The following is a 25,851-nucleotide window of genomic DNA, read 5'->3' as shown; positions in this document are numbered from 1 at the left end:
ATTGGACCGTGGGTGTGTACGAGATAACATGGGACGACCTTTCGTGTAGTTTTGTGTGGATGCCTGAACTTAAAATTCAAATGGGTTTCAGTCTGGAGTTTGGTTAAGGCTGTTTGTCTCCTCAGTAAAGTTATGTTCACTTCGACCAGCAATCTTTTGGCAGCTCACGGGCCAATACTAATATCAATTTTTTTTTTCCCAACAGCCTTTTTATTATTGACGCATCTTAACTGCCAAAAAAGTTTTAAAATAATTTTATATTTTCTAACTTTCCCATTTTATATGAAAAAAAAAAAAAAATGTATATATATATATATATATATATATATATATACATACATATTTTTTCTAGGATGAGAGCAGATGGAAATCAATTGAAACTCATCATACAACTCAGTAAATGCTGGCGGGAAAACAGGCTTTCCATTCAGCCAAACAGAATACAAATAATACTGAACGGAGGAAGAAATCTAAATAATGAAACGGCGGCGCAGAAAGGAAAAATAAAATAATGCATTGCTTCTCTTTACTAAGAAAGGTAATTGTTTAAGAGACGGTGGTATACGGCACCTCTGCTCCAACAACAAAGGTTGGAAAAACAATGATGCTCAACATTTTATTGGCCCGATAAAATGGGAAGATGATTTCATGTTACTTTTTGCTGCCTTATTTTTGATTATGTGTTATTTTTGTGGTGGTCCAGTACAACGAACCTGTTTCTCATTTATGTCCTTTTGTACAATGATATGTAAAGCATTCCATGCATTTTTTTTTGGAGCTGTCAAAACTTCAGGGGGAAAACAAAAAACCAAGAGAGGGAAGTAATGGCTTGAGACAAATCACAGTATACTGGAGAGAGTTGTTGTTATGATGCGTGTGTGCAGACACATTAAGAGAAATGAGTATAGTGGCTGTGTAGTTTTACCCTCATACAAAAGCCAACAGCACATTGATAATTACGAGTAGGGGGGTGGGGGTGGGTGGGTGGGTGGGGGCAACGAGGGGATATGCAAATGATGCTCAACACAAATGCAAAGTATGGGTAGAACCAAAAAATTTAGAACAAGGCACAGAATTTTCTGCAAATGGTTGAACTAAATCAAATTCGTACCAGCAGTGTTGAATGGTGAAAGCTCTCTACAGTGATTTTCTGGCAACGTCTGGCGCCCCCCCCCCCCGCCCATCCCCAAACCCAACCCCCTCCCTTTTTTCTCAGTGTACCGGAAATCCCCCCCCCCCCCCGCCGCCCCCCCACCCCCAAACCCGAACGCTTTTTGTCCTTTTTTTTTTCGATTTTGATTTTTTTGTTTTTTTTGTTTTAAACACATGAAACATTCCATCTACATCTGCAGACTAGACTAAACAACGGCTTAAAACCAGGCCTTTCTTCACTCTCTCTCTCTCACTAGAAGTGATCCTGAACCGACCGAAACACCCCCCTCCCCCCCACGCCCTCTCCGTCAACCCCCCCACCCCCCCTCCACCACCATCCCCAGCACAGCTCGGGTTCCCGTTTGTGATTAGATGTAGTACTCTTTCTTTTCGTCCGAGTTGGTGTGGCCGCCCTCTGCGTTGATGATGGCCGTGTCTGCGTCCGCCGCGTCGTCCGCTCCTTTGGCTTCGTGTGTGAAGTAGGTACCTGAGGAGGAAGGAGGAGGTGGACAGTGTCACAGACCGGATAATAGCCCCCGCTGCCTCGATGGTACAATAGATTAAAATGTGCCTCTCCATCTCGCAGCACCTAATTATGCAAATCCTCACGCCGCGTGGCCATTTACATCCGCCGAACACCGGCAAGCTGTAATATTCTGATTATACAACATTTTCCCTCTTTTTCGTCTAAAGATTGGCACATGAGAATCAAGGTTTTGAAATGATCTCGAGTGCGGAGAAGTGCGCGTCTCACACCTTCGAATTAACCTTGTCAAGTTCAGCGGAAAAAAAAAGGAAAGAAAGAAAGGAACTAACCAGCCACTTGAAACCTCATTTACAAGATTTATTCACCTCCTATCACAGCAGAGGCTGGTTATGATGACAATATTCGAGATGAAGATGAGGAAGGACACGATTAAATGTGGGGAAAAAAAAATAAATCACAGCACAAATGCTGCTCGAGTGGATAAAAAAACAAAGTGCTCCATGTCGGGGGAAAAAAGAGCCTGAATGTTTTCTCCTAATTCTTGTTGGAGTTGAAAAAAAACCTTAAATGTGTTGTTTTTCTGGTTTTTCTTAACTTCGTCCACCTGCAGGCGTCCTCCTATATCTGATAATGTGTCTTAAGTTTTGGCAGCGCAAACTCAATTTGAGCGGCCACATCAGAACGCCACCTCCAGTTAGCAGAGCTCCCAGACTCACTCTCAGAGCCGCCAGTCGCTTCAGGTAAAAAGTGCTGTTGAGTAGTTATTGGAACGTTTCCCACGGAAGTAGTTCAAATGCCCCCAAACAATAACAACTCTTCTCTAATTCATTTTCTGAGTGACGGCGCCGCAGTCTCACATCTCAACATTTTCTCTGCATAGGTGTAGCCACCTCCCCCCCCCCCAAAAAAAAAAAAAATCTCTCACCTTCAGATTAATATTATTCTGGCATGAATATTCATACCGGGCCTCCGGGCACTTTAACTTGTAAACAGTTTACCATCTCGTACCATACACAATTAGTTGAAGTGGACTCCATTTTGTTTGTGTATTTTTATTGCTATTTTAAAATTGAAAACAGCTCCGTGATAATAATTCAGATTCAAATATTAAAGGGTAATTCTAATTTATTAGAGTTTATGTTTCATAGTTTTGGTAATTTTCTATGAACTACGGTTATCTGCTGAAGTGGGAAGAATCGCGGAGAGCTGGATGATGAAGAAGAGGGCAAACATTAAGCTTGAGGTAATCCCTCATGGACAGGGAAATGACGTTTTAGTGGGTCAAGGTTGAACCAGGAAGTAGGTGTGTAAGGTGTGATGGATGTCCGGGCAGTGATTCTTCAGTTCACCTCTGCTGCGTCTTACAAATACTAACCTGAGGGGTTGTTCGTGGCTTCTCTGACCATCCAACTGCTCTTATTTCTTCCCTCCTTTAAATTCCCTTTTTTTAGCGAAGCGGCTGCACCTTCAGATCTCAGTAATACTTTATGGATTATTATCGAACTGTTGAATTAGTGTTTATTTAGTCGCATATTTGTCCCGCACATATGGTCCAGCAGGGGCCGACCAAACCGACTGTTAGTTAAGGGGTCCGTCATCAATGACATGGAACCGTTGGAGTACAAACTGCAGGCGTACATCGTCGTCATGGTAACGATAACTAACGCGAGCTTAACGCTTTAACACGTCAGCAGTTCGTAGCTGTAAGCTACCAATGTACCTCACGTAAGTTACGTGACATTATATGACTATATGTTATATAACTATATATGTTATATAACTATATATGTTATATAACTATATATGTTACATGACTATATATGTTACATGACTATATATGTTGTATGACTATATATGTTGTATGACTATATATGTTATATAACTATATATGTTATATGACTATATATGTTATATGACTATATATGTTACATGACTATATATGTTATATGACTATATATGTTATATAACTATATATGTTATATAACATAACTTGACCTGACGTAAGTTACTTGATGTATTTTGTGTAAATTGCATGCTAAGCTACCTTGCTATGTCACGTAAGTTATGTGACATGCGATATGTGACTTTAAATACAATATGCATGTAAAGTATGTACGTAAATTATGTTACTTATGTTATATAGATTATGTATCTTAAATGCAATACAGACTAAAGTTTGGTACGTAAGTGACCTATGTAACCCACATAAGTTACGCATGTTATGCAAAATAAAAACGCTAACCCCATAAATTAAAATAGGTCATCTTGTTTTCTTTTCATACAGGACTCAAACCGCGCTCTCCTGAGTGAACGTCTTGTGTTTGATCCGTCCATCAACCCTGACCTCCTTTTATACCCCGTGATAATCACTACAGCCACTAGGGGCAGCTATCATTTCAACCTTCTGTCCTATTAATGGATGCAGTTTGCCCAGTGGTTATATTTGGCCCCTTACTAGTTTACATATTTGAGACGGATGTGTGAGTCCGTCTATGTGACAGTCTGATAACAGATCAGATGTGTCGGCAGGTCCAAGCGGTCGTTGAAAGACAGCTGTGATACAAACTGAGTCAGCGTTATCCGTCTCAGAAGGTGAGGCTGATTGTAATCAGTAATGAACTGTATGCGACAACTCTCTACTGATTATTTAAACTCCTGGAAAAACCAGCAAGCTTACTGCAATTTAACACTGTTTTTATTTTACAGATCAGAAATGCATAACTGTACTACTAACAAACTTACATGAAATCTGAGGAGAAATATCACATTAACATGAAATAACGTCTCCTGCACCTTCAATTTGCCTCATTTACAGTCCTTCCTTTCTGAAGTGGTTAATGTACCCACTTCCATTCTTCCTGCATAAGAAATATCAAAGTGTGAAATTTGGTATAGATTATAATTATTTCCGTGTTATGAGGGCGGCATACAAGATTTGTTATAGTATTCAGCGGGACCACATGAAAAATGTAATTTTACTCATCATCAGTAACCCGTGGCCTTAATAGCTATCTTCCCATCATTTGGAGTCATCCAGTGATGTAATAAGAAGTTTTTACAGAAACAGAGAGGCTGCGGTTGATCAACCATAAAGTCTGCAGGTACAGACTGTGGAGGAAATCAATAATCTGCTGAGAAATGATATTAACAGATATTACATCTATAAAATATAAATGACTAAAAATATTTAAGTATACGGAAACAAGGGTCATATTGTGACATTGAGGAGTTTCCTATAATATTCGTACATATGTGCAGGAAGTACTTTCAAGTGTTTCGTGTGGTCTGTTGTTTTTCTTCCTGTGTGGTGAACATTTACAGCTACAGTCCATGGTTTAGCCAAAATGAAGCAAAATGAAACGTGTCAGTCCTGTAGAGTCTTCAGGTCTACTAACCTTTGTGTCTCGCGAAGTAGCGCCCCAGTACGATGAGTAGACAGAGCATGGCGAACACGACCACGGCCACCACTCCTCCGATGACGGCGTGGTCCACCGTTCTGGGCGCTCCTTCTCCGGCTCGTGAATCTGAAAGCGAAGCAGGAGCAAAAAAAAAAAAAAAAAAAAATCAAGTGTGAATAACAGCGCCGTTAAAGCTCCTCGTTTCACTGAGGGAATAGCAATCAGCTGTCAAATCCCTGCGGGGACGTCTGGCGGTTAAACACGATAGAGATGCAGATTATAGACGACTAAATGCATTCAAATGTAGAAACTTTGGAGCTGCGGCTCCTAAAATGTGCAGCTTTAACGACACTGAAACATGATTGTCTTCTTGGTAGTCTGTAGCCGAAGGCCGAACACATTTAATTGAGTAAATCCAGTGCTGCTAAGTTTATTTTCATGAATGTTGCTCGTGAGCTTCAAACTAAATGACTCCCAATACGTCTTTCTTTTCACTGAATGAACTCCAAATGTCAGTAATACATCCAGGACGTTAAAAAGCGTGCAATGACGAGTTAAGACAGTGAATTAGGGAATGCCAGCTCGAAGCCTTTGGCAATGAAATTTAGGGAAGAGATTTTATCTATGTGGAGAAACATGTTTCCAATAAAAATATGGAAGGCCAGGATTCTTATGTTAACAACACAAAATCCAAACAACTTTCCAATTTGGACTTAAACTTTACAAATGGCCAAAGTTGATGGAATTGCTTTGTGTTTTTGGCCAAAGGCGGAGTATCGATTTGTTGAACTGCTGCTCTTTACAACTCCTGGTTCCTTGTTGTTTTCATTAAAATATTGAGCTTTTTAATTGAGTGCAATGTTTGTTGTATTAAATGCTTCAGACTTAAAGAGATTAAATATCAGGGTACACTGTGCAATTTGTGTTATTTTGATTGTTTGGTTGTTTCTTTCCACAAGAAATAACACGTTTTTATTTTTTTTATTGTCTTGACTTTGGTTTGGCTTCTTTGTTTCTTTGCTGACATTTTAATAAGCACTGTATAAAATTGCCACAACAATAACTGTTTGGAGTGCAATCAAGAACTGAGAACGAATTACCAAAGTGCAGACAACCCTTTGGTATTTTACAATCGTTTGTGTATCACTGAGAGTTTCAACGCCTGAGAAGGAATCTGTCAAAAAGTGTTTATACAACCGTGCTTACTACAAAAAAATGCACTAACTATTAGCAGAATGTGTCGGTAAAGGTTTTAACTTACAGAGCAGCAGTAAAGTTTAAAATAAAGTCTGTGACTGGACAACAAGCCCTTGACGCTCTCGGTGGTAATGGTATGTGAAAGCTATTGATCCGGTGTAGGGATCCATGACAACCCCGAGTTAATATCAGTTGGAGGACATGATTGGTCCTTCACGGGACAAAGGAGGAGCTCACATAACTGCCAACAGCCCACAGTGTGCCACGGGAAGGTGACCGGGACGGCAGGTGGAGAGAAGATGATGCACGAGGCACGGAAATAAAATCTGTATTCACGAATGAAAGTGTCCCCGTACGGACAGATTTACAGGAGGAACCTTTGTTTGTAGTAAACTTTGCAAGAACTTCAGAAAATCGGAGGATCCACCCGTCCAAGGCGAGTGTGAGCGTCCCGACTACACGCCTGCATTAGCCAACCTGCAGGCATGAAGGAGGGAGTGGGGGAGGGCAGGGCTGCCTGTCAAACTCAACAAAACATTACCTGATAGACCTAATAGGTTATTTTGACTTCAGATTTTCTTTTTTAGTGCTGGGCAGATTCAATTAAACTGAGCAGGAATCCTTCTGACATCCAATTCGCTCTTGTCAGGCTGCTCGAGCTGTGCTTTAACACACTTTCCTATTACGATGTTAATGTGGACTTTGGCTTTGGGGGAGGTGAGAGAGCATGTGTGTGTGTGTGTGTGTGTGTGTGTGTGTGTGTGTGTGTGTGTGTGTGTGTGTGTGTGTGTGTGTGTGTGTGTGTGTGTGTGTGTGTGTGTGTGTGTGTGTGTGTGTGTGTGTGTGGTCAGGGTGGTGGACGATTGCAAGGGGATCGTTCTGTTCTTGATTGTCTACATGAACCTTTTCTGGTTTGAATCAATTTAAAGGAAGAAGGAAGCGAGAGGACATCAAAGTCTCCGCAGCACACGTCTACGCTTGGTATCATGTTGCATCGTATAATAATACGTATAATCCTTTATGGATTTACATGCACAAACAACAATGAAGTCAACCAGGCTTTTGCCTTACAAGCGTGAAGTCGGGCCTGGTGGTGGCGCTAAAGCGAAGGATCTCTGGCAGTTTGTTAATAAGTATTGTGTTTTTGTACTTTCATCTTGCTTTACCTAGTTTGAACCCAGCTGAGAAATAAAGTATTAATAATCCAGGTTTTAGGAACTTGTGCTATGACGTGTTAAACAAAACTCTAAACAACAAAAAGAGAATCTTTGTGTTTATGTGAACTTCTACTGAAATCTGAATAGTTCTACCGTATTATTAGGTCATTGCGTTGCAGCAGTATTCAAAGTTTTCGGTCAAACGACAAAGCGAACAATCTCCTTATAAATCAAACCAAAAAAGCATAATAATGGTCATCTGGCTTGCTTTTCTTTAATGAGCCTTGTTTGTAAGCCCAAACTGTCAATCTGTGGAAGCACTCAGTCCCCGTCATACCACGTAGCGCAATTTGCATGTCATATCAGCAAGTATCACTTATGAGCAATTACTGTCACCAAGTAAAACACAGTACATTTGTGTTATTATCTCACATGGCGAGTCAAACTTCGAATTGCACGGGTCATTGTTTTAGCAATCAAAGGAGTGCAAATTCAAGACAATTTTAGATTCTGCCTTTTTTCTGAAAGTCACTTTCTGTCGCAGATGAAAAAAAACAACATCTAAGACCCGCATCAGCCCGGGAACTGTGACAATTTGTTTCCTTTAACTACAGCTCTTTGTATTAATCACCAAACAAGAGGGAAAACAAAGTTAGAGAAAGTGCTTTTACAACTAATATCCCAAAGTGGCTACAGTCATTTATATAAGTATGTTAAAGAGCAAGGCGACCATTAATCTAGAGAACAAACACAACACGTTCTGGAGAGCTCTTGAGCGTTTTAGCTTATTTTAGATCTTTGTTTTGGCTCAGTCTTGGAATCAGACCCTTTTTCCAGCAGCAACGGGGCAAACAAGCAGTGATAAGATGACTGAACGCTACTTGCATCAAACTGCAGACAAAGTTAACAACGAGCCGGTGAAGACAGTCGAGTGTAGCAGCTAGAAAAGTAGATAATCGAAAATACGTTTTTGTTTTTCACATGGTAAAAATAGAAAACAGAATATAGGCATCGCATTGATCAGCTGGTCAGAAACAACAGTCATTATAATGTTTTTAATGAACTTTCAACATGTTTGTCATAAGACTTTAAGTAGTGATAATATTACATGGCTGCATGTCAGTCAGCTTATTTTGGACCTTTGCTGCCCCCTAGTGGTCAAAAATCAATTAATACAGTTTTAAATATTCTGTAGATCAGGGGTCTCCAACCTTTTTTTTTTTTCTGAGCTACTTTGATTTAATAAAAGTGTCTGCGAGGTACTCATGTTGAGTAACATTTTAGAACGTAGCTGAGCTCCACCCAAACCAGCTGAATAAGCATCTTTTATGTGAACGATAACAAATTGATACTCAACACAGACACTCAACCATTATGTTTGTGAGCTTCTGGTTGAAGACCCCTGCTGCAGACTGTTTATAAAGATGGATGTCACGACAGATCCCCAAAAGGGAAGCCAAATGACGTCAGCAGCTCAAGATGGTAGCGTCCATTTCTGCCTTATTTTGGATTCACTTTTGTACAATGAAGTGGTCTCTAGTCGATGGTTTGAAAGCGTAAACGACTGGTTTTGGTTGTCAGAGTGGATATTTATGATGAAAATTCTAGGCAGTCGTAGTTTGTTTTATCTATTTTTACCATTATGATGAATTTACAGGAAAAGTTAGGGAGTCCAAAGTGAGCTCCAGTACTTTATATTGGACGCTCGGGACAGATCTGAGAACAGTGCCTCAGATATAAGGTAGGACACGTGCAGAATACAGCACCACGAAGCTGTTGCAGCGTGTTGATGAGATCAAATGGGTTATTAAAGCACTTAATGTAGCTTTACTTTGCCGCTGCAGTCCATTTTCCAAAAACACATTCATCTCAGTGTGGACGTGTTGCAGCAGCAGAAGCAGAGTATGAGGACAACATGAGAAAAAGCTAAATCTGCAAAACATATTATCACTTCACAGTCACAGAACTATTTTATGTCTAGAATTTATGAAGCCTATATTCGACAGGCATTTCAAAACAGAATAAATAGAACAGCATTAACTCAAGAAGATTTACTTTCTACTCATGTTACTATATTTATCTTTAATCGTTAGTCTCCATATTTAGCCGAAACTAAAGAGAAAACCAATCAAAAGATGTTTGCTTTCATGTTACATCACGGCTGTCTGGCCTTATCGCGGCGCTCGCTCACTTTGAAATGTTCCTTAAAATACGAATGATGGGCTTAAAGGTGTCCACGGGCCTAAACAAAGCATGCAACAGTCAATCAAGAGTGGTCAGAAGAGACGTCCGCCGTATGTGGGAGCGCGGAGTATCTCCTATTCATAGGACATGTTGACAGAGGCTTGATTTGAGACGGGAGGAGATCTCCTAATTGGATCTTCTAATCAGCTAATTAAGCATTAGTGATTTCACTGGTGTGCCCATACTGCCTGTAGATAGAGGGGCAATCAGGGAAGACGGCGGCGCTATGTGGGTGGGGTGTCATAAGAGCACATTGGCTTGTCAAGATCCACTTCCATTGTCAACAACACTCTTGGTTAAAGAGTGAATGTAATTAAAGTTCCAATGAACCTATTCATTGAACCTGTTTAAAAATGTCAGTTAAATCTTTTGCCTCTCGGGTGGCGCCGCTGCACCGCTTACATACAGAGTGTCTTCAGCCCAAAATGTACCAAGACGTCCAAAAAAGAAAAGAAAAGGGGTTTAATTTTTTACAAAAAACAAGACAGCAGCAGTATTAAAAACACAGAGGAAAATAAGAAAGTAGCTACGGGATCAAATGACGTTGAAAATGGAATAAATAAAAACACTTTGTAGACTTTTTTAACTTTTCATTTGAGAGACATGTTTGGTTTTAACGGCCTGATCACTATTTCTGAAGTGTGTTTCTCATTTTAAAAGGCCTCATTACTTTTGTGTTGTGTTACAGGGAATTGAAAAAAACTAATAGAGAAAACACTGCAACAGGAGCTCAACCAGTTATTCAGTGATGTTCAAAGGGTACTCCAGCAAGTCAGTGTTGGAGTTGGAGGTCTTGCAAGAGACAGATCTAAAAATACAACGGTCTAAATCGATGCAGCAGAGATATCCTGACTTTTACTCCTTGGTATCAGCCGAAAGCCAAAAGTAATGGACCCCACACGTCTGTAATTGAACCCATATCATATTTTTATTAAAGTCCTCCGCAAACTCAGAAAGCCTGATGACTCTGTGGATCATTACCAATTTTACTTTATGTATGAAACTATTGCGGGTCCTCATTAACATCAAGGCAAGAAATTGAATTTATAACCATGAATGGAGTGATTATAATGCATCGCAAGAATAGATGGTACACAAACAACATCATTATGCAACCGCTTTTTAATTAAAGATAATGGAAACTAATAGAAATTCATTAGTTATGTGTAGAGAGAAGAGCAAAAATAAAACTCAAAAACACTCAGTAATACAACCACTGAGCCTGTGCACCCTCTGTGCAATAGTACAACAAGAAAAGCGTCATCCTTCTCACATAAGTTGAGGAGATTTTGGCAGCACATCTCAGAGAAAGAACATCTCCAACGGAAAGACAAAAACCCCGTCACATTATCACCACCGCTGTTTGACTGGCGACAGATCTCTGGGAATACTGCTGCCACGATCACTGGAGAATAGAAGATGCTAAAAGCAAAATCCATAAAAGTTAAGCCAGCACCAGAGAAAAAAAAAGTACAGCTCCGCTTTGTACGGCGGAGACATCTAAAGGCCGACACCCGCTGGCGGTGTGCTGTTTTCTGGGTAAAACCCACACAGGGTGAGGCGCGTGTCATCGATGCACGTCGACGCGTCACGACACGAACGGCTGGAGTGAAGCCAAACGAGCCAAACGTGACTCTGGTTTCTGGTTCTGCAACCAAAAACACAAAGAAACTTCCAATCGCATCCCAAAAGTCAACAGACAGGTGAGTGAACGTTCTCACTTTTACTTATGATGCACATTATTTCCACAAAAAGCAGCCAAAGTGGCGTATATAACCACGCAGTCACACCAGGACGGAAACTCCAACATCATTTTGCTGTTATTAAATAAGACAAAGCAAAGACGACGGTTAAATGTCACTTTAATTAGAAATTAATATCGTTTGTAATTCTTTCATTTCCTTCGGCAGCTGTAATTAGCAGATATACTGAGTCCGTTGACGACTGACAATATCACCAATTTGAACTCACAAACCTCTTTTCCTACTTTTAAAATAGAAAGAGATGTTGAAAAGGAGATTGAATATGTTGCGCATAAGAGAATGAAATCCGACAAAGGAAAGCTGATATTCCTTTTTTGTATTTTACTGTTATTCCTCATAATGTAAACCTTTGTCCCGGTATTACGCTCCATTATCTGGGTCAAGAGGGGGAAAGCAAACGCTCCAACTCCTTACAAAAAAAAAAAAAAGCCAACAGTGCTTTATCTCCTGAGAAACCTCGCCCCCTTTCTTTATCTGATGGCGCCATTCATCATTCATCTAATCACGGCCGGTCTTCATCCAAAACGTAATATAATTATGGGCTATAACTGTTCTCAGGATATTAAGCTGTATCTAGGCCGCGGCCGGCTCAATAAACACCTCCTAATAATGGCTTTTAGTGGTCTCTGGAGTGACTTATCCCAACACATTGAGGACTCTCTGCGGCTCCCAAGGCCAAATGAGTTTGTTCCAGAGATGCACATCAGTCCTGTTAATGGGGACAATGTTTGGAAAGAGAAAAAAAAAGAAAAGCAGCCCAGTGGAGCTTCTCTCCATCCTCCAGACTGCCCTTTCTTCTCTCATGCGTGATTATCAACCCCCCCCCCCCTCCTCCATCCACACCTCCGCCAACACTCTCCTCCCACCCTGCTGTCACCGAGCTGCCTCCAGCCTCGGTCATTTCAACAACGCCTGGAACCAAAAAAAAAATAATCCCAGAGGATTTATGCTCGTGGCTGTAAAAAAAAAAGGTGGCCGACGGTTTGTGTACGAGCCTCCTGCTGAATTACAACAAATGTAATCGTCTCACTTTGAACCAGATAAGGTCAAAATAAATGATATGTTAAATATAAAGGAAATGCCGTGACATTACTTAACATCAAACAAGCAGGAGACAAATAACATAAAACAGGCGCTAGTGATCTGAAGAAAAACATCCTGTCAAGGTCACAGTAATATTTATATATATATTTATATATATATATATATATATATATATATATATAAAGAAGAAATAAATGGACTCCTGAAGTCGAGCCCTGTGTCTCCTCTCCTCCTGGCGTATTGGTAATAACAACAGAGCAGCCTCGGTGTATCCTGGTGTTGAGACAGAACAGTATCAGTGAAATGACATCGGGGGCTTTGTGTGGATCTGTGTACACAGCAGACGCAGCCCAGGGTGAAGGAGGCGTGCCAAGGAAACGAGGGACTAATCCTGGAAAAGAAGCCGGGACAATGGCCACATTTACATACATGCAGTAAACAGGCCGTCGTACATTCCTGTGGTCAAGGTCGTACTCGAGGATGAGCTGTTTACACGAACCCAGCTCATAGCTTATAACTCTAACACTCTTATTTCCATAAATCAACACATTTAAGGGCAGTTGTGATTATTCGTCGCCTCCTTAAGCTTTTTCCACTTGAGTTCTTTAGTTTGCAGCGCGCAGGCAGTAACAAGTCCTCTTAAACAAGAGGAGCATTTTCTGGTGTGTCACCTTAAATCTGGTTCAGTTAAGGTGACTAAAAAGTACTTAAAGTGTGCACAAGATCTTTTGATTGATCCTTGATGTAAAGGCTAATTAAAAAAATCTTGAGTATTTTTAAATGAAATGATGAAATATTTGGATCGCCTACACTGTCCTGAAAAAAACAAGATATAACATGAATGGTTAGCCTCTATAATGACCAAGATATGAGCTTCAAATTGACGGCAGTGAAATTATCCTGCAAATCGCCTGTAAGGTTCTGAGAGTTAATTTAACCAAGAGTCAAAAAAAAAAAAAAAAAGACTTCTGCCATTATGTAAAGACGGATGTAGAGCAGAATATTTCCTTTTGTTATCGTGGCCCCTAAATGCCCGCTTCGTCATGCTATCCCGGCCGCCTTTGAGGAGCAATGTTGTGGCACAATCTCGGCGAGGTGCAGCGCCGCTTACAAAAAACCTGCAGTGATAATAAAATCCTTTAGCGAGTGCATGGTGTCGGCCTCTAATCCAAGCCTCACCTCAAAGGAATTTCAGACCAGCTTACATGCATGGATGGTGTTGGGGAGGAAGAGGAAGAAAATCTGCTGCATACGGCTCACGTTATAGCCAGATATTATATCGCTGCTGCTAAAAGGGGAGCGAAGCCTTTGACGATGCATCAATTTTAGAGACAAAATACTGTTTCGGGATATTTATTTTTTTAAGTCGAATATCAGTGCAATGACAAATCCCTGTTTGATGCATGTTAGAATTAAATTGGGGGAAAATAGTCCAGCTTTGTTTTGACAACTCCCACAATGAGAGCCACATATAAAGAAAGAAAACAAGAGCAGAAAATAATGCCACAAGAGAGTGACCAAAGTCTCAGAAAGACCCTGAGGGGCTGCAGCTCCCAGTTTAAATTAGAAAGGGAGGGACGGAGGACGGCGCTCTACACAAGCGATTAATAATCCCTTTCAATTTCCTCTCACATCTGATTTTTATTTTATACATTTTAGCATGTAACCCATATTCAACCCCCCCGAACGAAGGTGTCTCCCTACATTGTCTGGTCAGAATTCAACATTTTCCTCCCCCTGCGCAGGTCAGCGCCGCCCAGGCCAGACAAAAACAAAAGCAGTCCAACTGTCTCAGATAGCAAAATTGCAAGACATAGTCGCTGTCATGGCAACACGATGCCTACATGCAAATTGCCATAAAAGCATTCAAAAACAAGGAACATGCAGGTCAAATGCCTTGGGATCTTATTTTGTAGCACAATTCAAGCTCACCACCTGTTTTCTCTGCCTGCTAGGAGCTTAAACCAAATGAGGGAAATTATAATAGAAGAAATGAATGCAATGTAATTCAAAACCTCACGAGTAATGTGAAATAACAGATAAACAAGCGGCGCGATATCGGAGACATATTTTACCATTAAAAAGTGTATCGACCCAAGACAACAAACTGTGTGCTAATTGAGGCATATTGTGGAGACGCTTTATCTTTAATGAGCAATGCAGCTGCCCGCTGCTCTGCTTGTGCTGTGCGGTGACATGTAAAGGGACATTTCGCACTAAAATTCAAGAAAGGGTAGCATTGCAAAAAACGAATTCACCTGACATTAACACGCAACCTGTTGCTGGATCTGGTTTTTGGATAACGGCATCTAACGACGGGCCTTTGAAGGCAAAGCTGCGGATAATAAGTGTGCTTGTTATTCAAATTCTGTACGCTGTGTGATTAAGTGTCTATATGCATATTAAACAGGCAAAGATTGCAGACTTCTCCAACCTACATGATGCTTCTCAGGTTAAAAAGAGGCAATCAGAGATACTCTCCGGGGGCTGCTTCGTGATATGAAGGTGATTATCACATGACAGATGGAGACGGCAGAAAACATCTGTGTTCGACTTTTGGCTTCGCGAGCGATCGGCTAAGTTACAGATACTTTAAAGAAGGTAATCGAATCAGTTAGATAACAATCGGCCGGTGTGTCAGATAAGAACTATTGGAGGGTTCGCCATGAAATTACGTGCAGAAATTTATGAACAAACAATGAATCCTAATGGGTTTGGTAATCTTGAACTTTTCCTCTGGCTCCACTATGATGCTGACATTTGGGGTTTTGAGACAATTTTTCTCTTTTGATAGATTGTCATAAAACATTCAGGATCGCCATGTGATCAACTATAAAACATTTGGTACTTTTCCTTTAACTTTTCCAATTAAAAAAAAGAAGCTAAAATCCTGCAATGTCATTCCCACCATCCTCAGACGTACTTTGTGCTTAGCATGCTAAAACCCTACACTAACATTACAATAAACACGACACCTGCTTACAACATCAGCATGTCAGTCCTGAACATTGGCGTTTAGCTCATGCGCTGCTGTGTCTAAAAACAGCCCGCAAGAGCTGCGAGCACGACACTTTCACTTGTTTAATGTTAACGTGTAAATATTAGTATTTACAGAAAAACAATGCAAACACGATGTCATATTGATCTCTGGAAGTGCATTTGAGTATGAATCCAGGGCGGATTGCTAACACATTACATAAAGGTAATATTTGATCAATTAACACAGACATTCATTGCTATATTTATTACACTTTGTACATTTACTGCAGGTAAAATGCTTGAACTGTTCATAAAGAGCTCATGAGAGATAATGTGAGAGCAGTTGGTATGAAGCTGCTCTGATGCTGCAGGTGTTTTCACGTCAGCAGGTAGCAGAGCTCGGCGACACACGGGGATGATTGACAGTTTGGATTAGTGTGAAATAAATTTGCTGCTTTGGGTGCATCTGGTGGCCTAATGTGAGCAGTTTCCTCTGAAAGCAAGTAATCAAAGAGAACGAAATACACAGCGCAAAGAGGATTGGACATTTTTATCTTCCGATGTAAGGACATATTGCAGCATTTTCATTTTTCATTTGTCAGTTTTTTCAGCTTGGAGCACAATATTTGAGTGGAGGAAGGACTAATATATATACAGCATATTATATATATATATATATAGATATAGTCAATTTAGTCAACCCAGTATCATGGCAAAGCGTGAAACAGACACGCTGGTCTATTACAGCAAAACGTGAGATAGCCACGCTTTGGGCTGTCTAGGCGTGAAAGTTACACGTTTTCCTGATTTACAGGAAAATGAAACTTTGAGCTAAAACACGTGGTTTAGGTTTGAAAACAAAAACAACTCAAGAAAAACGCTATCACCTCCTGGATTCAAACGTCATCTATGACTAATGCTACCAAGCCACCCGTCCTGCCTCCTCTTGGTCACATGATTCCAGGTCGCATCGCATTTAGGCTCGTGTAGGTTTCACATTTTTCAAAGCGTGTAACTTTCACGCCGAGACAGCCTGAAGCGTGGCTATTTCACGTTTCGCTGACATCTTTTGTGTGTCACCGGTGAGGAGGAAAATCCCCACGAATTAAACTTTACTATCTATTTCAGCACTTGGCTGTTTATTTCATCAGAGAGAGCCAGACAGAACCTTAAAGGTTCACTTAACCTTTGGCAGAAGTTGAATTATGAGAGGAGAAATAGGTTTTGTTTGTTTGTTTGTGTGTGTGTGTGTGTGTGTGTGTGTGTGTGTGTGTGTGTGTGTGTGTGTGTGTGTGTGTGTGTGTGTGTGTGTGTGTGTGTGTGGGACCCCTGTTTGTCACCTGTCACACTCAGTTGTGAGTCTGAAACCAATTAATGCAGCATATGTGCCTCATTCAAGGAGAGAGCCAAAGGTGGCTTCGATATTATTTTCAGAATTAATAAATAATGATCCATTTTCATTTACATGTATAATTACTGTATATTTTTTCAGACATCTTTATCAGAAGATGAAGTTTTATATAACTGTAATTCATTCATTTTCTGAATGGAGATTTCGGACACCTTCAGATATAATCTTTTTCTTTACAATATTTGTCATCATGATTTTACCATTGAGTATATTAGGTCTACAGGAAAGAAAACTAAAATAAAAGGAGGATTCTTTTTTGGGAAATTTTGAGAATAAAGTCAACATTTTGAGACCAAACTCAAAATGAATCATGTGAAATTAAATTTAAAAAAAAATCAAATTCCTTATCAAGATTAGAATAATCCAACCTACTTGCTTCGCACACGTGATACACGATGCCTTGAGTAGATTAACTCGTCCAATTGTACTTCAGAATCAATTTTAGTAACAAGGACATGATGTCTCTCAGCTCATAAACGCAGTTCATTACTAAGTTTCAGGACTTTGAAGACATTGTGCTGAAAATATGATCTGTTCAAAGGAAGAAACCACATAAACTCGGGGGAAGTGGACGCATTCGTGCAGACCGAAATAGCTGGAAATGGACAGATGTAAAGGTATCCATGGTTACACCTGCACATAGTACAAAGAGGACGTGTCGTATCAAAAGATACAATTAGACAACTGATCAAGTTGTTTGATCCTGAAGGCGTGGAGGTCAGACGAGCGCTGTGTCTGAGGTGCAGGCATCACCGCAACATGCTTTCTTCTCTTTGACTTTAATTCAAATTTCTTGAATAAAATTTAAGCAAAATTTGTTTTTAAATCCTCCTCCTCTTATTTTTTTTCTTTACTGGGGCTCTCATACTCTGTCATAAAATGTGTTTATAAATGGACAATAATACAAAAGCGCCTCACCCGCGCCAGATTTCTACCATTACTTTCTTTACATTTGGGCTCATCAGCACCACGAATAGTTCCTGTTTGCAGAATAACAAACGACTGACTTTAAAACAAAAACAGGACAAGATATGAACTTTTAACGTCCAAACAAATATATACTGTAGATGTTCATCTGACACCAGAGAGTGTCCGACTTCATCACTCTGTTGGGACTAGGTTGCATTGATTTCATTATAATCTCTGTTCAGATTGGAGATTTGACTCTGAGAACAATCCTAATTCCTGAAACTCCTCATCCTAATCACACCAACAAATTCCTCTGCACGCATTCAGCTGTTACAGTCAAAAACCTGACACACTGTCCCTTTCACCCTCCAGCGTGTCATGCGGTCACTGATCCTGGCAGAGACATCTGTCCCTTTGTCAGTCAACCAAAGATCACCTGTGCGCCGTCGTCTGAGGCTTTCAAACACTCGGCCTTTGAGTCAAAAGGATTTTATTCTGGATTTCTGCCAGGTTTTCACACACACGTCCCTCCCAATCATTTCCACACTCATAAACACACAGAGTCCTCAAACAAAACAGAAATAAACTGCTCTTAAAATAAGTTGACTGCCCCAAACAGCAGTGATCAAAGTGTGAAGACGCTACAGTTGTTGCACATCAGAATAGTAATCTGGCACATCGTGTCCTTGTCATTTAATGAACGCCTTGTTTCTTTAATGACATCCACATGTGACAGCTCAGTCCTTGGATTAAAGAGAAAAATTGTGCGCTTCACTCGCCACAATCCCACTGTGAGCAAAGTGGCCATTATGCTGCTGTATTGCTCTCCACCATTAGATCTCGGAGCGCGGCTCAATTATCCCACTATTTTCACACGCTTGCTGACAGCCGTGTTGGCAGGTGTGTCCTTTCCAGACGTGCTCACCTCTCCGGATGGGAAATTAGTCAGCGTGCCTAGCCATCAGATAAGGCAACTGACATCTTCCACCAACATGCCCTTTCATTAAGAGTGAGGAGAAGAAGGAAGGGAGATGAGGAGGAAGAAACGCAGCTCAAACATCCAATGGCAAGAAATGCTGCCTCTGAACTGTGGACCACTCTTGGACATTTTTAGAAGGAAACGACTTGCAGGGAGTTGATTTTAACTCGTCCACGTCACATGATAAAACAGAAAAGTCCCCACAGCAAAGCTCTGGTTACTGAGTGGGGGTGTTGATGGGCACTCTTCTGGCAGAGAAATATCATTTTTAGCTCAATTTGTGTGGTAAAAAAGGCCAAAATGAAAGAGAATGCACCTTTAACAGTCCCTCTAGTTGTTTTGTGATTGTTATAATCAAAAATGTTTGATTTTGCGGCAATTTTCTCAAAAATTGTGAAGTAATTTGCAGACTCTTTGAGTAAAATTGTAGGATTTTGAGGAAATATTTTTTTTTTTAAGCACTACATGAAAAAAAAAGAATAAATATGTAATCACTTCCTGTGATAATAATCATGCTGCACATCACAGACATATTTTAATTTTAATCTTTTCTATTCATTTATTGAACTTAGAGAACCATGGGGCTAAAAGTTACAAAAAAAGCGCCATAGCTTTACAGAAGAGACCGTCTGTGACTACATCAGCCTTTCAAAATAAGAGCTTGAGTTGCTGTTTAAGTCATGTTAATGCAACACAGACATACTGGATGCACAAAAACAAAGTGCAGTCTCTTACAAATTAAAGTGTGCATAAAATTGTTTTAGCATATAGTAATATGTAATCACATCCTTTGAGAATAAGCATTTAATTAGAAATAGACCACATTTCCCGGAAACTCTGTCACTTCTGTTTTTATTTGTTGATGAGAAAACAGGAGCAAAGCCTTTCTGATTGTAAATGAGGAGTTATTTTTGTTAATAAAGTCAGTTTTCTTTGAAAAGAAGACGTTGATAGTTTAAACTCAGCTTCTGCTGACCACATTTTCTGTGGAAAAATCGTGTGAAAAAAGCAATTTCTGGAAAATATTGGGAATTTGCACTAATTATTGCTATTACAAGATCAGGATTTCCTGGAGGGACTTCTTTAAGAATGGTGTCCTCAATGGTAGCAACAAACCTGCAGCCCCGAGTTGTTGTTTTTGCTCTCGTAAAGACATTGTGATCGTCTCTGTCCTTTAAAATGAGTCAATATCGCTTTCGTCAACATTTATGTAACTCTTTCTAAAGCTCTCGTTTCACATGAGCGAGTTCAGCGAGGGTCTCGCCAGTGAAAACGACTTCATTGTTGCAACAACTTTCGAGAAGAGCCAGAAGTGCAGTGGAGTTTATCCACACGCATAATAAAATCAGTCATTATGTCGCAGTTCTTCCGGTTTCTGTGTCTCTCTCTCTCATTTCTGCATCAGAGCTAAAGCTTAATTTATAAGAACAAAAACGTTTCAGCCGCCACTTCTCCAGTCCACCTGCAGCTCATCTCCGAGCCTCTTCTTCTCCTCTCTGCTGCATGTTTAATTTGTTCCCTCCTGCCCTCCACCTCTCTTCGCCTGTACCTAGCCTATTTTCGAGGGAAATGGACAATCTCGGGAAGAGCCTTCGAGCTCAATAGTGTCTCAGCCTCCTCTCTCTTTTAGTCACGAAAAAAAAGAAGAAAAAAAAAGCGGGGCATTGCCATGGCAACAACACCGGAGAGCATATAGGGGAGGCGGGCGGTCAGCGCTGATGCTTCCCTAACAGGCTTTGACTCGGTGTCACACGCTGGGTCTGGAAATACAGACAGGAATTAGCATTTTTGAACTTGGTCAGGTTACCGGAGATTACTGTGTTGACACCCAAATTATTCATTCCAATTCTACGTGGCACTTGAAGGGAACTAAATAGCTTTCTGAATCGATTCAACTCACAAGTTGCAGCCCGGTGGACGAGGGTTTCGGCTAACTTGGAAATTGGGAGCGTGCTGTGTGAGGTGCAGTCGAGACACTTCGAAGGCTTATCAGATGAGAAACAGTTCAATTAAACTGAAAAAGTTGTGCTAGATTGATCTTTTTTGCTTTGTTGTTAGACTACTACATTAAAGCACAGGTGTCTGTCTGAAGCGCTGCACATATCACATGTCCGTGCACTCGTTTTAAAATGTGCTGTGCGCCGACCTCCGTGATTCATGCAGAGACCAGAAAATGACATCGGCCTCCCGTCGCTTTCAAGCTTGATACTTAATACCTGCGTTCGTGCTCGTAAAGGAACATATCACTCCGCCTATTGGTGAGACTCATTTCATGTGTCAAACATTTTAGTTCACCTGCATCCTGAACGGCACACTGCAGGATATGTATGTTGTGTAATTCCCTGTTATTCTTACAGTAACCTGCTGTTCGGTTTGCATGTGAACATATTTATGGACGGGAGCAGGTGTTCCCCTGACTACAGCTACAGCTAACGTTAACAATGTGTTATTTGGGCAAAAAGCTGCATTTAAATAGAGCTTTTATAAAAAGTGCTGGACAATTTGCTTCTAAATCACCCATTCACACACACACACACACACACACACACACACACACACACACACACACACACACACACACACACACACACACACACACACACACACACACACACACACACACACACACACACACACAATCAAACTGTCAGCACGGTGATGCGTGGGAGACCAGTTGTACCTCTCAAGCCCCAGAGTTAAAAACAGTGAATAATATTTTATATTGTGAATGAGGGACGGGCATTTCAAGCAAAAATACGATTCGATATTAACTGACGCTGTAAATTCGGGCTCAACAAATGTCAACAATCTTTAGCTTCAGCTTTTAGGTGCATTACTGCCACCTTCTGGAGGTAGTGGCGCACTACGACCAGGCACCGTTAAAAAAACAAGAGAAAACGATCGTCGTGTAAACTATTGAATTTTTTTTTTTTATCTTTAAATGACGATTACATTTCTTTTTAAACATGACTGAATTAACCAGCTTTAATCATGTTATTAGCGTTATTTGCAGCCGGCATCGGGCCTCGGTGTTCCTTCGTACGTAAATTAAGAAGCAATACAAGTATTTTCACAGCAGCTATTTCCTTCCTTAACTTTCTACCTCCTCTCTGACCCTCGGGATGTACCTTGTTGATGTTGTCATCGTCACATTGCCATTCACTGCACTCGCTCTGATGAGTCAATTTCCTATTGAATCGAGCCATGAAATCGCCGTCAGAACAGAGTGATTCACTATTTACTGAGCCTCTGTCTGTGTTGAGGATTCATGCCGGACACCCACATGGGTGACGGGCTGATAGGACCTCTCATCTGGGCTGTGTAGGTGTGCAGGGAGACTGCGTATGATTGACATCTCCGACTCTCCTGCCTTTTTTTTTTTTTTACAACTGAAATAACCTTCAGTTATCACGAGCGCTACGGGGAGATGTTAAAAAGGGGAATTGGTTTTAAATTGGTTTGAAATCTTTAAAAATGAAACGGGTCAAAGGTTGAATTTTTCAAAACAGCATATTTTAAAAGATTTAATGTGCGATTTAGTAAAAGAGACAAAAAGAGTTTGGTTCTCCTCTGGAGCATTAAAATGCAAAAAGACTAATATAAACAGGACAAATACTTTGCATTTAAATGCTGACCTTGATTGCTCTTATTGTAATTCACAATGTCCTGCTCCAAAAAAGCAGCTGCTTTAAAAAAAAAAGAAAAAAGAAAAACCAGGTTAAACTTTCAAAATGAGCAAGTTTAATTAGAGGTAGAAAACTGAATTTGAGGTGAAAATGTTTCAAAATGTTGGAAAGCTGCTTGTGTGTGTTTGTTGTGGCTGATTGTTGCATTTCAGTTCATGCTTTGTCAGCTGCTACAAATAACAGTTGCCTGATTTTTTTCTTCCAGTGAAAAGCAGCTTTCACATCAGCATAAGATGGAATAAATTATAGAATAAGTTAATTATATTTAAATATTCGATACAACACCTGAACCCGCTGCAAATGTTCATTCGGTATGTATGCATATTAATGAAACCCCGTCTCCATCATTCCACAGTGGAAATCCATTCATCTGCCTTCAGCCCATGTTCCTCTGCCCTTTTCAAATATTTTACGAGAAGGAAAGACTTTTTTTTTCTTCTTCTCCTTTTAAACAAATCAAAATGATATATGAGAATCACAGTCAAACTGGTGACAGGCTGGAAAAAGCGGCCAAAGTTATTTTTTATTTTATCCACTATAATATTATAAAATGATCTTATTTGTTCATTAGTTTATTACTCTCATTAGCTGCTTTTTATATGTGACTAGAGTTGTGTGCTTAATAATTTTATTATGTTGTTTTGATCATTTTAACCTGTAAAGCCTCTTTAAAAGCGCTATATAAATAAAATGTATTATTACTTAAATGTTATTACTTTTTTTAAACCTTAAATGGGACCGAACTGAAGCCGTTGAAGGGATTTTATGCTCAAAACTTAAATATTAACAAAATAAAAAAAAATTCCAGGTCTTATTTTCTCTATTCTATTCTATTTATTAGATTATGATCAGGCCATATGTGATAAATTAAAAAAAGAAAGAAAAGATAATTCAAGATGCACGAAAAGAGAAAAAAGTTTGACTTCACAACGAGCCCTGAGCCCATCTGGCCCTAGTTTTTAAATCTGACTGTCCAATGTGAAGAAACTCAAAGAAACAAACGCAAAGAAATTGTGTAAATAAAACTATTTATAGTAGGCGGGACGACATCATCCGCCGGGCAAAGTGAGCATCTCTGTGTGTCTCTTGGTTTGTGGTAATTTCATCAGTGTTCCTCTCACCGACCTGTGAAATGCATATACACCTAAATAAAATTACGTAACTAAATTACCCCAAACAGGGGGGTTATTAAGGGCCCGTTGCTCATTTGTGCGCTGCAGCCCACTAATTTGGTCATTATGACGAGTGAGTGAAGTCACTTTAAAATGATCTGATGGAGCAAAGTGAGCACATGCATCACGGAGAGCTTGTCATGAATTTGTTCACACAAATTATGAAACCGCAGCCCTGCAAAATAATGAAAAAGGGATGCAAATTAGGCCAAAATTAGAAAATGATGTCTATCGTCTTCATTCGAGTAAATGAAAACAAGTAAATGAGGTCTATTTTTTGCCTCCACACAAAAATAAAAACCATCTCATGCTGCTGATACAATCAGCCGTGGCCTCAGAGTAGGTTATATTCCTCCGTGGCACCTTCAGGGGAACTCTGTAATTGGTTAGTTGGTGAAACCACTCTGCAGTGAGAGGAATGAGTTTTTTTTTTTTTTTTAAAGAGGCGTTCAAGATATAACCGGCTCCATGCAATCACAGTGAAATAAACAGATTTCTGACAGAATAAAAGCAGCAGAAATAAAATTAGGTTTTACTCTTACAGATCAGTTTGATCAATAAATAAGTGACACCGGGCACACAGCTGGCGTTTCCAGGCCGACACAATAAGAAGGCATGCTGCAGAGATAAACACACAAGTTTAAAAAATTAACTTAAATTAAAAAAAATAAAGAGAGGAAAGTAGAGATACCAACCATGAGCTGCAGGTTCAGTGCTGGGCGCAGTGTCTGAGCACACAGGGAGAGGACATGGCGGTGGTGGAGGGAGGTGTGGAACAGGAGGAACAGCATGCAAATAAAGAAGAAATGGGGGAGGAGGCGGGGGGGAGGGGGAGCGGGGGCAAGGGGGGCGAGGGGAAGGAGAAAACAAATGACACCCATAAGCAAGCATTCAGAAGACCAGAACATGACAAAAGACATACGACTTAAGGGAAATCAAAGGGAGCCAAAGGCAGCGCAGAGATAAACACAAGCCTGCACACACACACACACACACACACACACACACACACACACACACACACACACACACACACACACACACACACACACACACACACACACACACACACACACACACACACACACACACACACACACACACACACACACACAGAAATACACTTTCCACCGCACACACCGGACGTGTCGCTGGGAAGGGAAGCGCGGCTACTGCTGGAGGAGATACGAAAGAGAGACTGTTATCACGTGCTGCTGGCAGCTTCGGTGTGAAGAAATAAAACAAATAAAAAAAACTATCAAGAGGAAAGAATTGTGCCGCTGCAACTGTTGGACAACATTTTAGCAACTAATCACAAAAGGACTGTTTTGTATGGCGGCGAGTCAAGTGAAGTTTAATCAAAGTCATTGTCGGAGAAAAGACTCTGGATGGGGGAGATATTCACCAACACGCTGTGATGACACGTTCGCTTTAATTTGAAAGACTTTTCTGACACGTGAACTCGCATTTTCTAAAGACAAAGCTCAAAACATATCGCTTTACTTTGAAAGCATTTAAGCAGCTGCTCCTGAACATCTCTAAACTAAAACGCATTTCGCTCCATTTTATATTCGAACTCCATTTGTGTTTAAATGTATGCACTTTATTTCTTTTCTATATTTTTAAATGTTCCTTTATATGTGAAACACTGCATGTCAAAAAACAACGGACATGATTGTCAGATTACATTCTTTTATAAATGTTACACAAATTGTCAGCTGCACCAACCCCCCTCTTCCCTCCTCCCTCCCCCCTCCTCCCTCCTCCCTCCCTCCTCCCCCTCCCACTTGTTTCTGCCGTCTGTAGGTTTCAGATGCCGTGAGACGAACTGACAAGCTCTCGGTTTGAAGATTTTACCCACTCTGCCTGCAACTTCTGTTGTCGCCATAGTTACGCGTCACATCTGCCCCGTTGCACAGCATCTGCCGTGCCAGCACGACTGCTTCGCACAGCTGGTCAAGAGAACGGGTAAAAGCTGACAGGAATTTATCTTCAACTACGGATGTGGATTTTGATACTGAGCAATATTGTCCGCTGACATTTCTATTCGCGCCACGGCAACATGATCTGATCAGAAACTGCGCAAATATTGGTAGAAAGAGTTATTTGTGGAGGATTTTGCGTCGTCTCCGGTGCATTCACAGATTTTAAATGGTTTATAGGTTCATTATGCAGATTCCTAATCCAACCACATTTGTAACTCTCCATTTGAGGTTCATCACCAGGCAACTGACAACAGGCTGCACTGATTGGGTGGCTTTTATGAGGTGGAT

The 25,851-nt window shown here is 40.5% G+C and overlaps 1 protein-coding gene across 4 annotated transcripts in view; it reads right to left on the bottom strand.

The window, feature by feature from the left end:
• Window positions 1–1,486: 1,486 nt before the first annotated feature.
• The window catches only part of cadm1a (cell adhesion molecule 1a), a 332,738-nt gene continuing 308,373 nt past the window's right edge, over window positions 1,487–25,851 (bottom strand). For 2 of the 4 annotated variants that reach the window (XM_069709756.1, XM_069709758.1), the window contains 3 exons: window positions 24,274–24,306; window positions 5,035–5,163; window positions 1,487–1,639 (listed from right to left, as the gene is read on the bottom strand). In XM_069709756.1, the coding sequence (XP_069565857.1) occupies window positions 1,521–1,639; window positions 5,035–5,163; window positions 24,274–24,306 (281 nt within the window). In that variant the 3' untranslated portion in view covers window positions 1,487–1,520. The remainder of the gene's footprint in view (window positions 1,640–5,034; window positions 5,164–24,273; window positions 24,307–25,851) is intronic. The other 2 variants (XM_069709757.1, XM_069709759.1) reach the window with 1 other exon arrangement.

This window comes from Brachyistius frenatus, unplaced genomic scaffold, assembly GCF_029030835.1.
Source record: "Brachyistius frenatus isolate BFR_SWC_R1_liver_20210118 unplaced genomic scaffold, ASM2903083v1 Contig_84, whole genome shotgun sequence".
Classification (NCBI taxonomy): domain Eukaryota; kingdom Metazoa; phylum Chordata; class Actinopteri; family Embiotocidae; genus Brachyistius; species Brachyistius frenatus.
The sequence above is the reverse complement of the archived record's forward strand: the minus strand, read 5'-3'. Positions and strand labels throughout refer to the sequence as shown.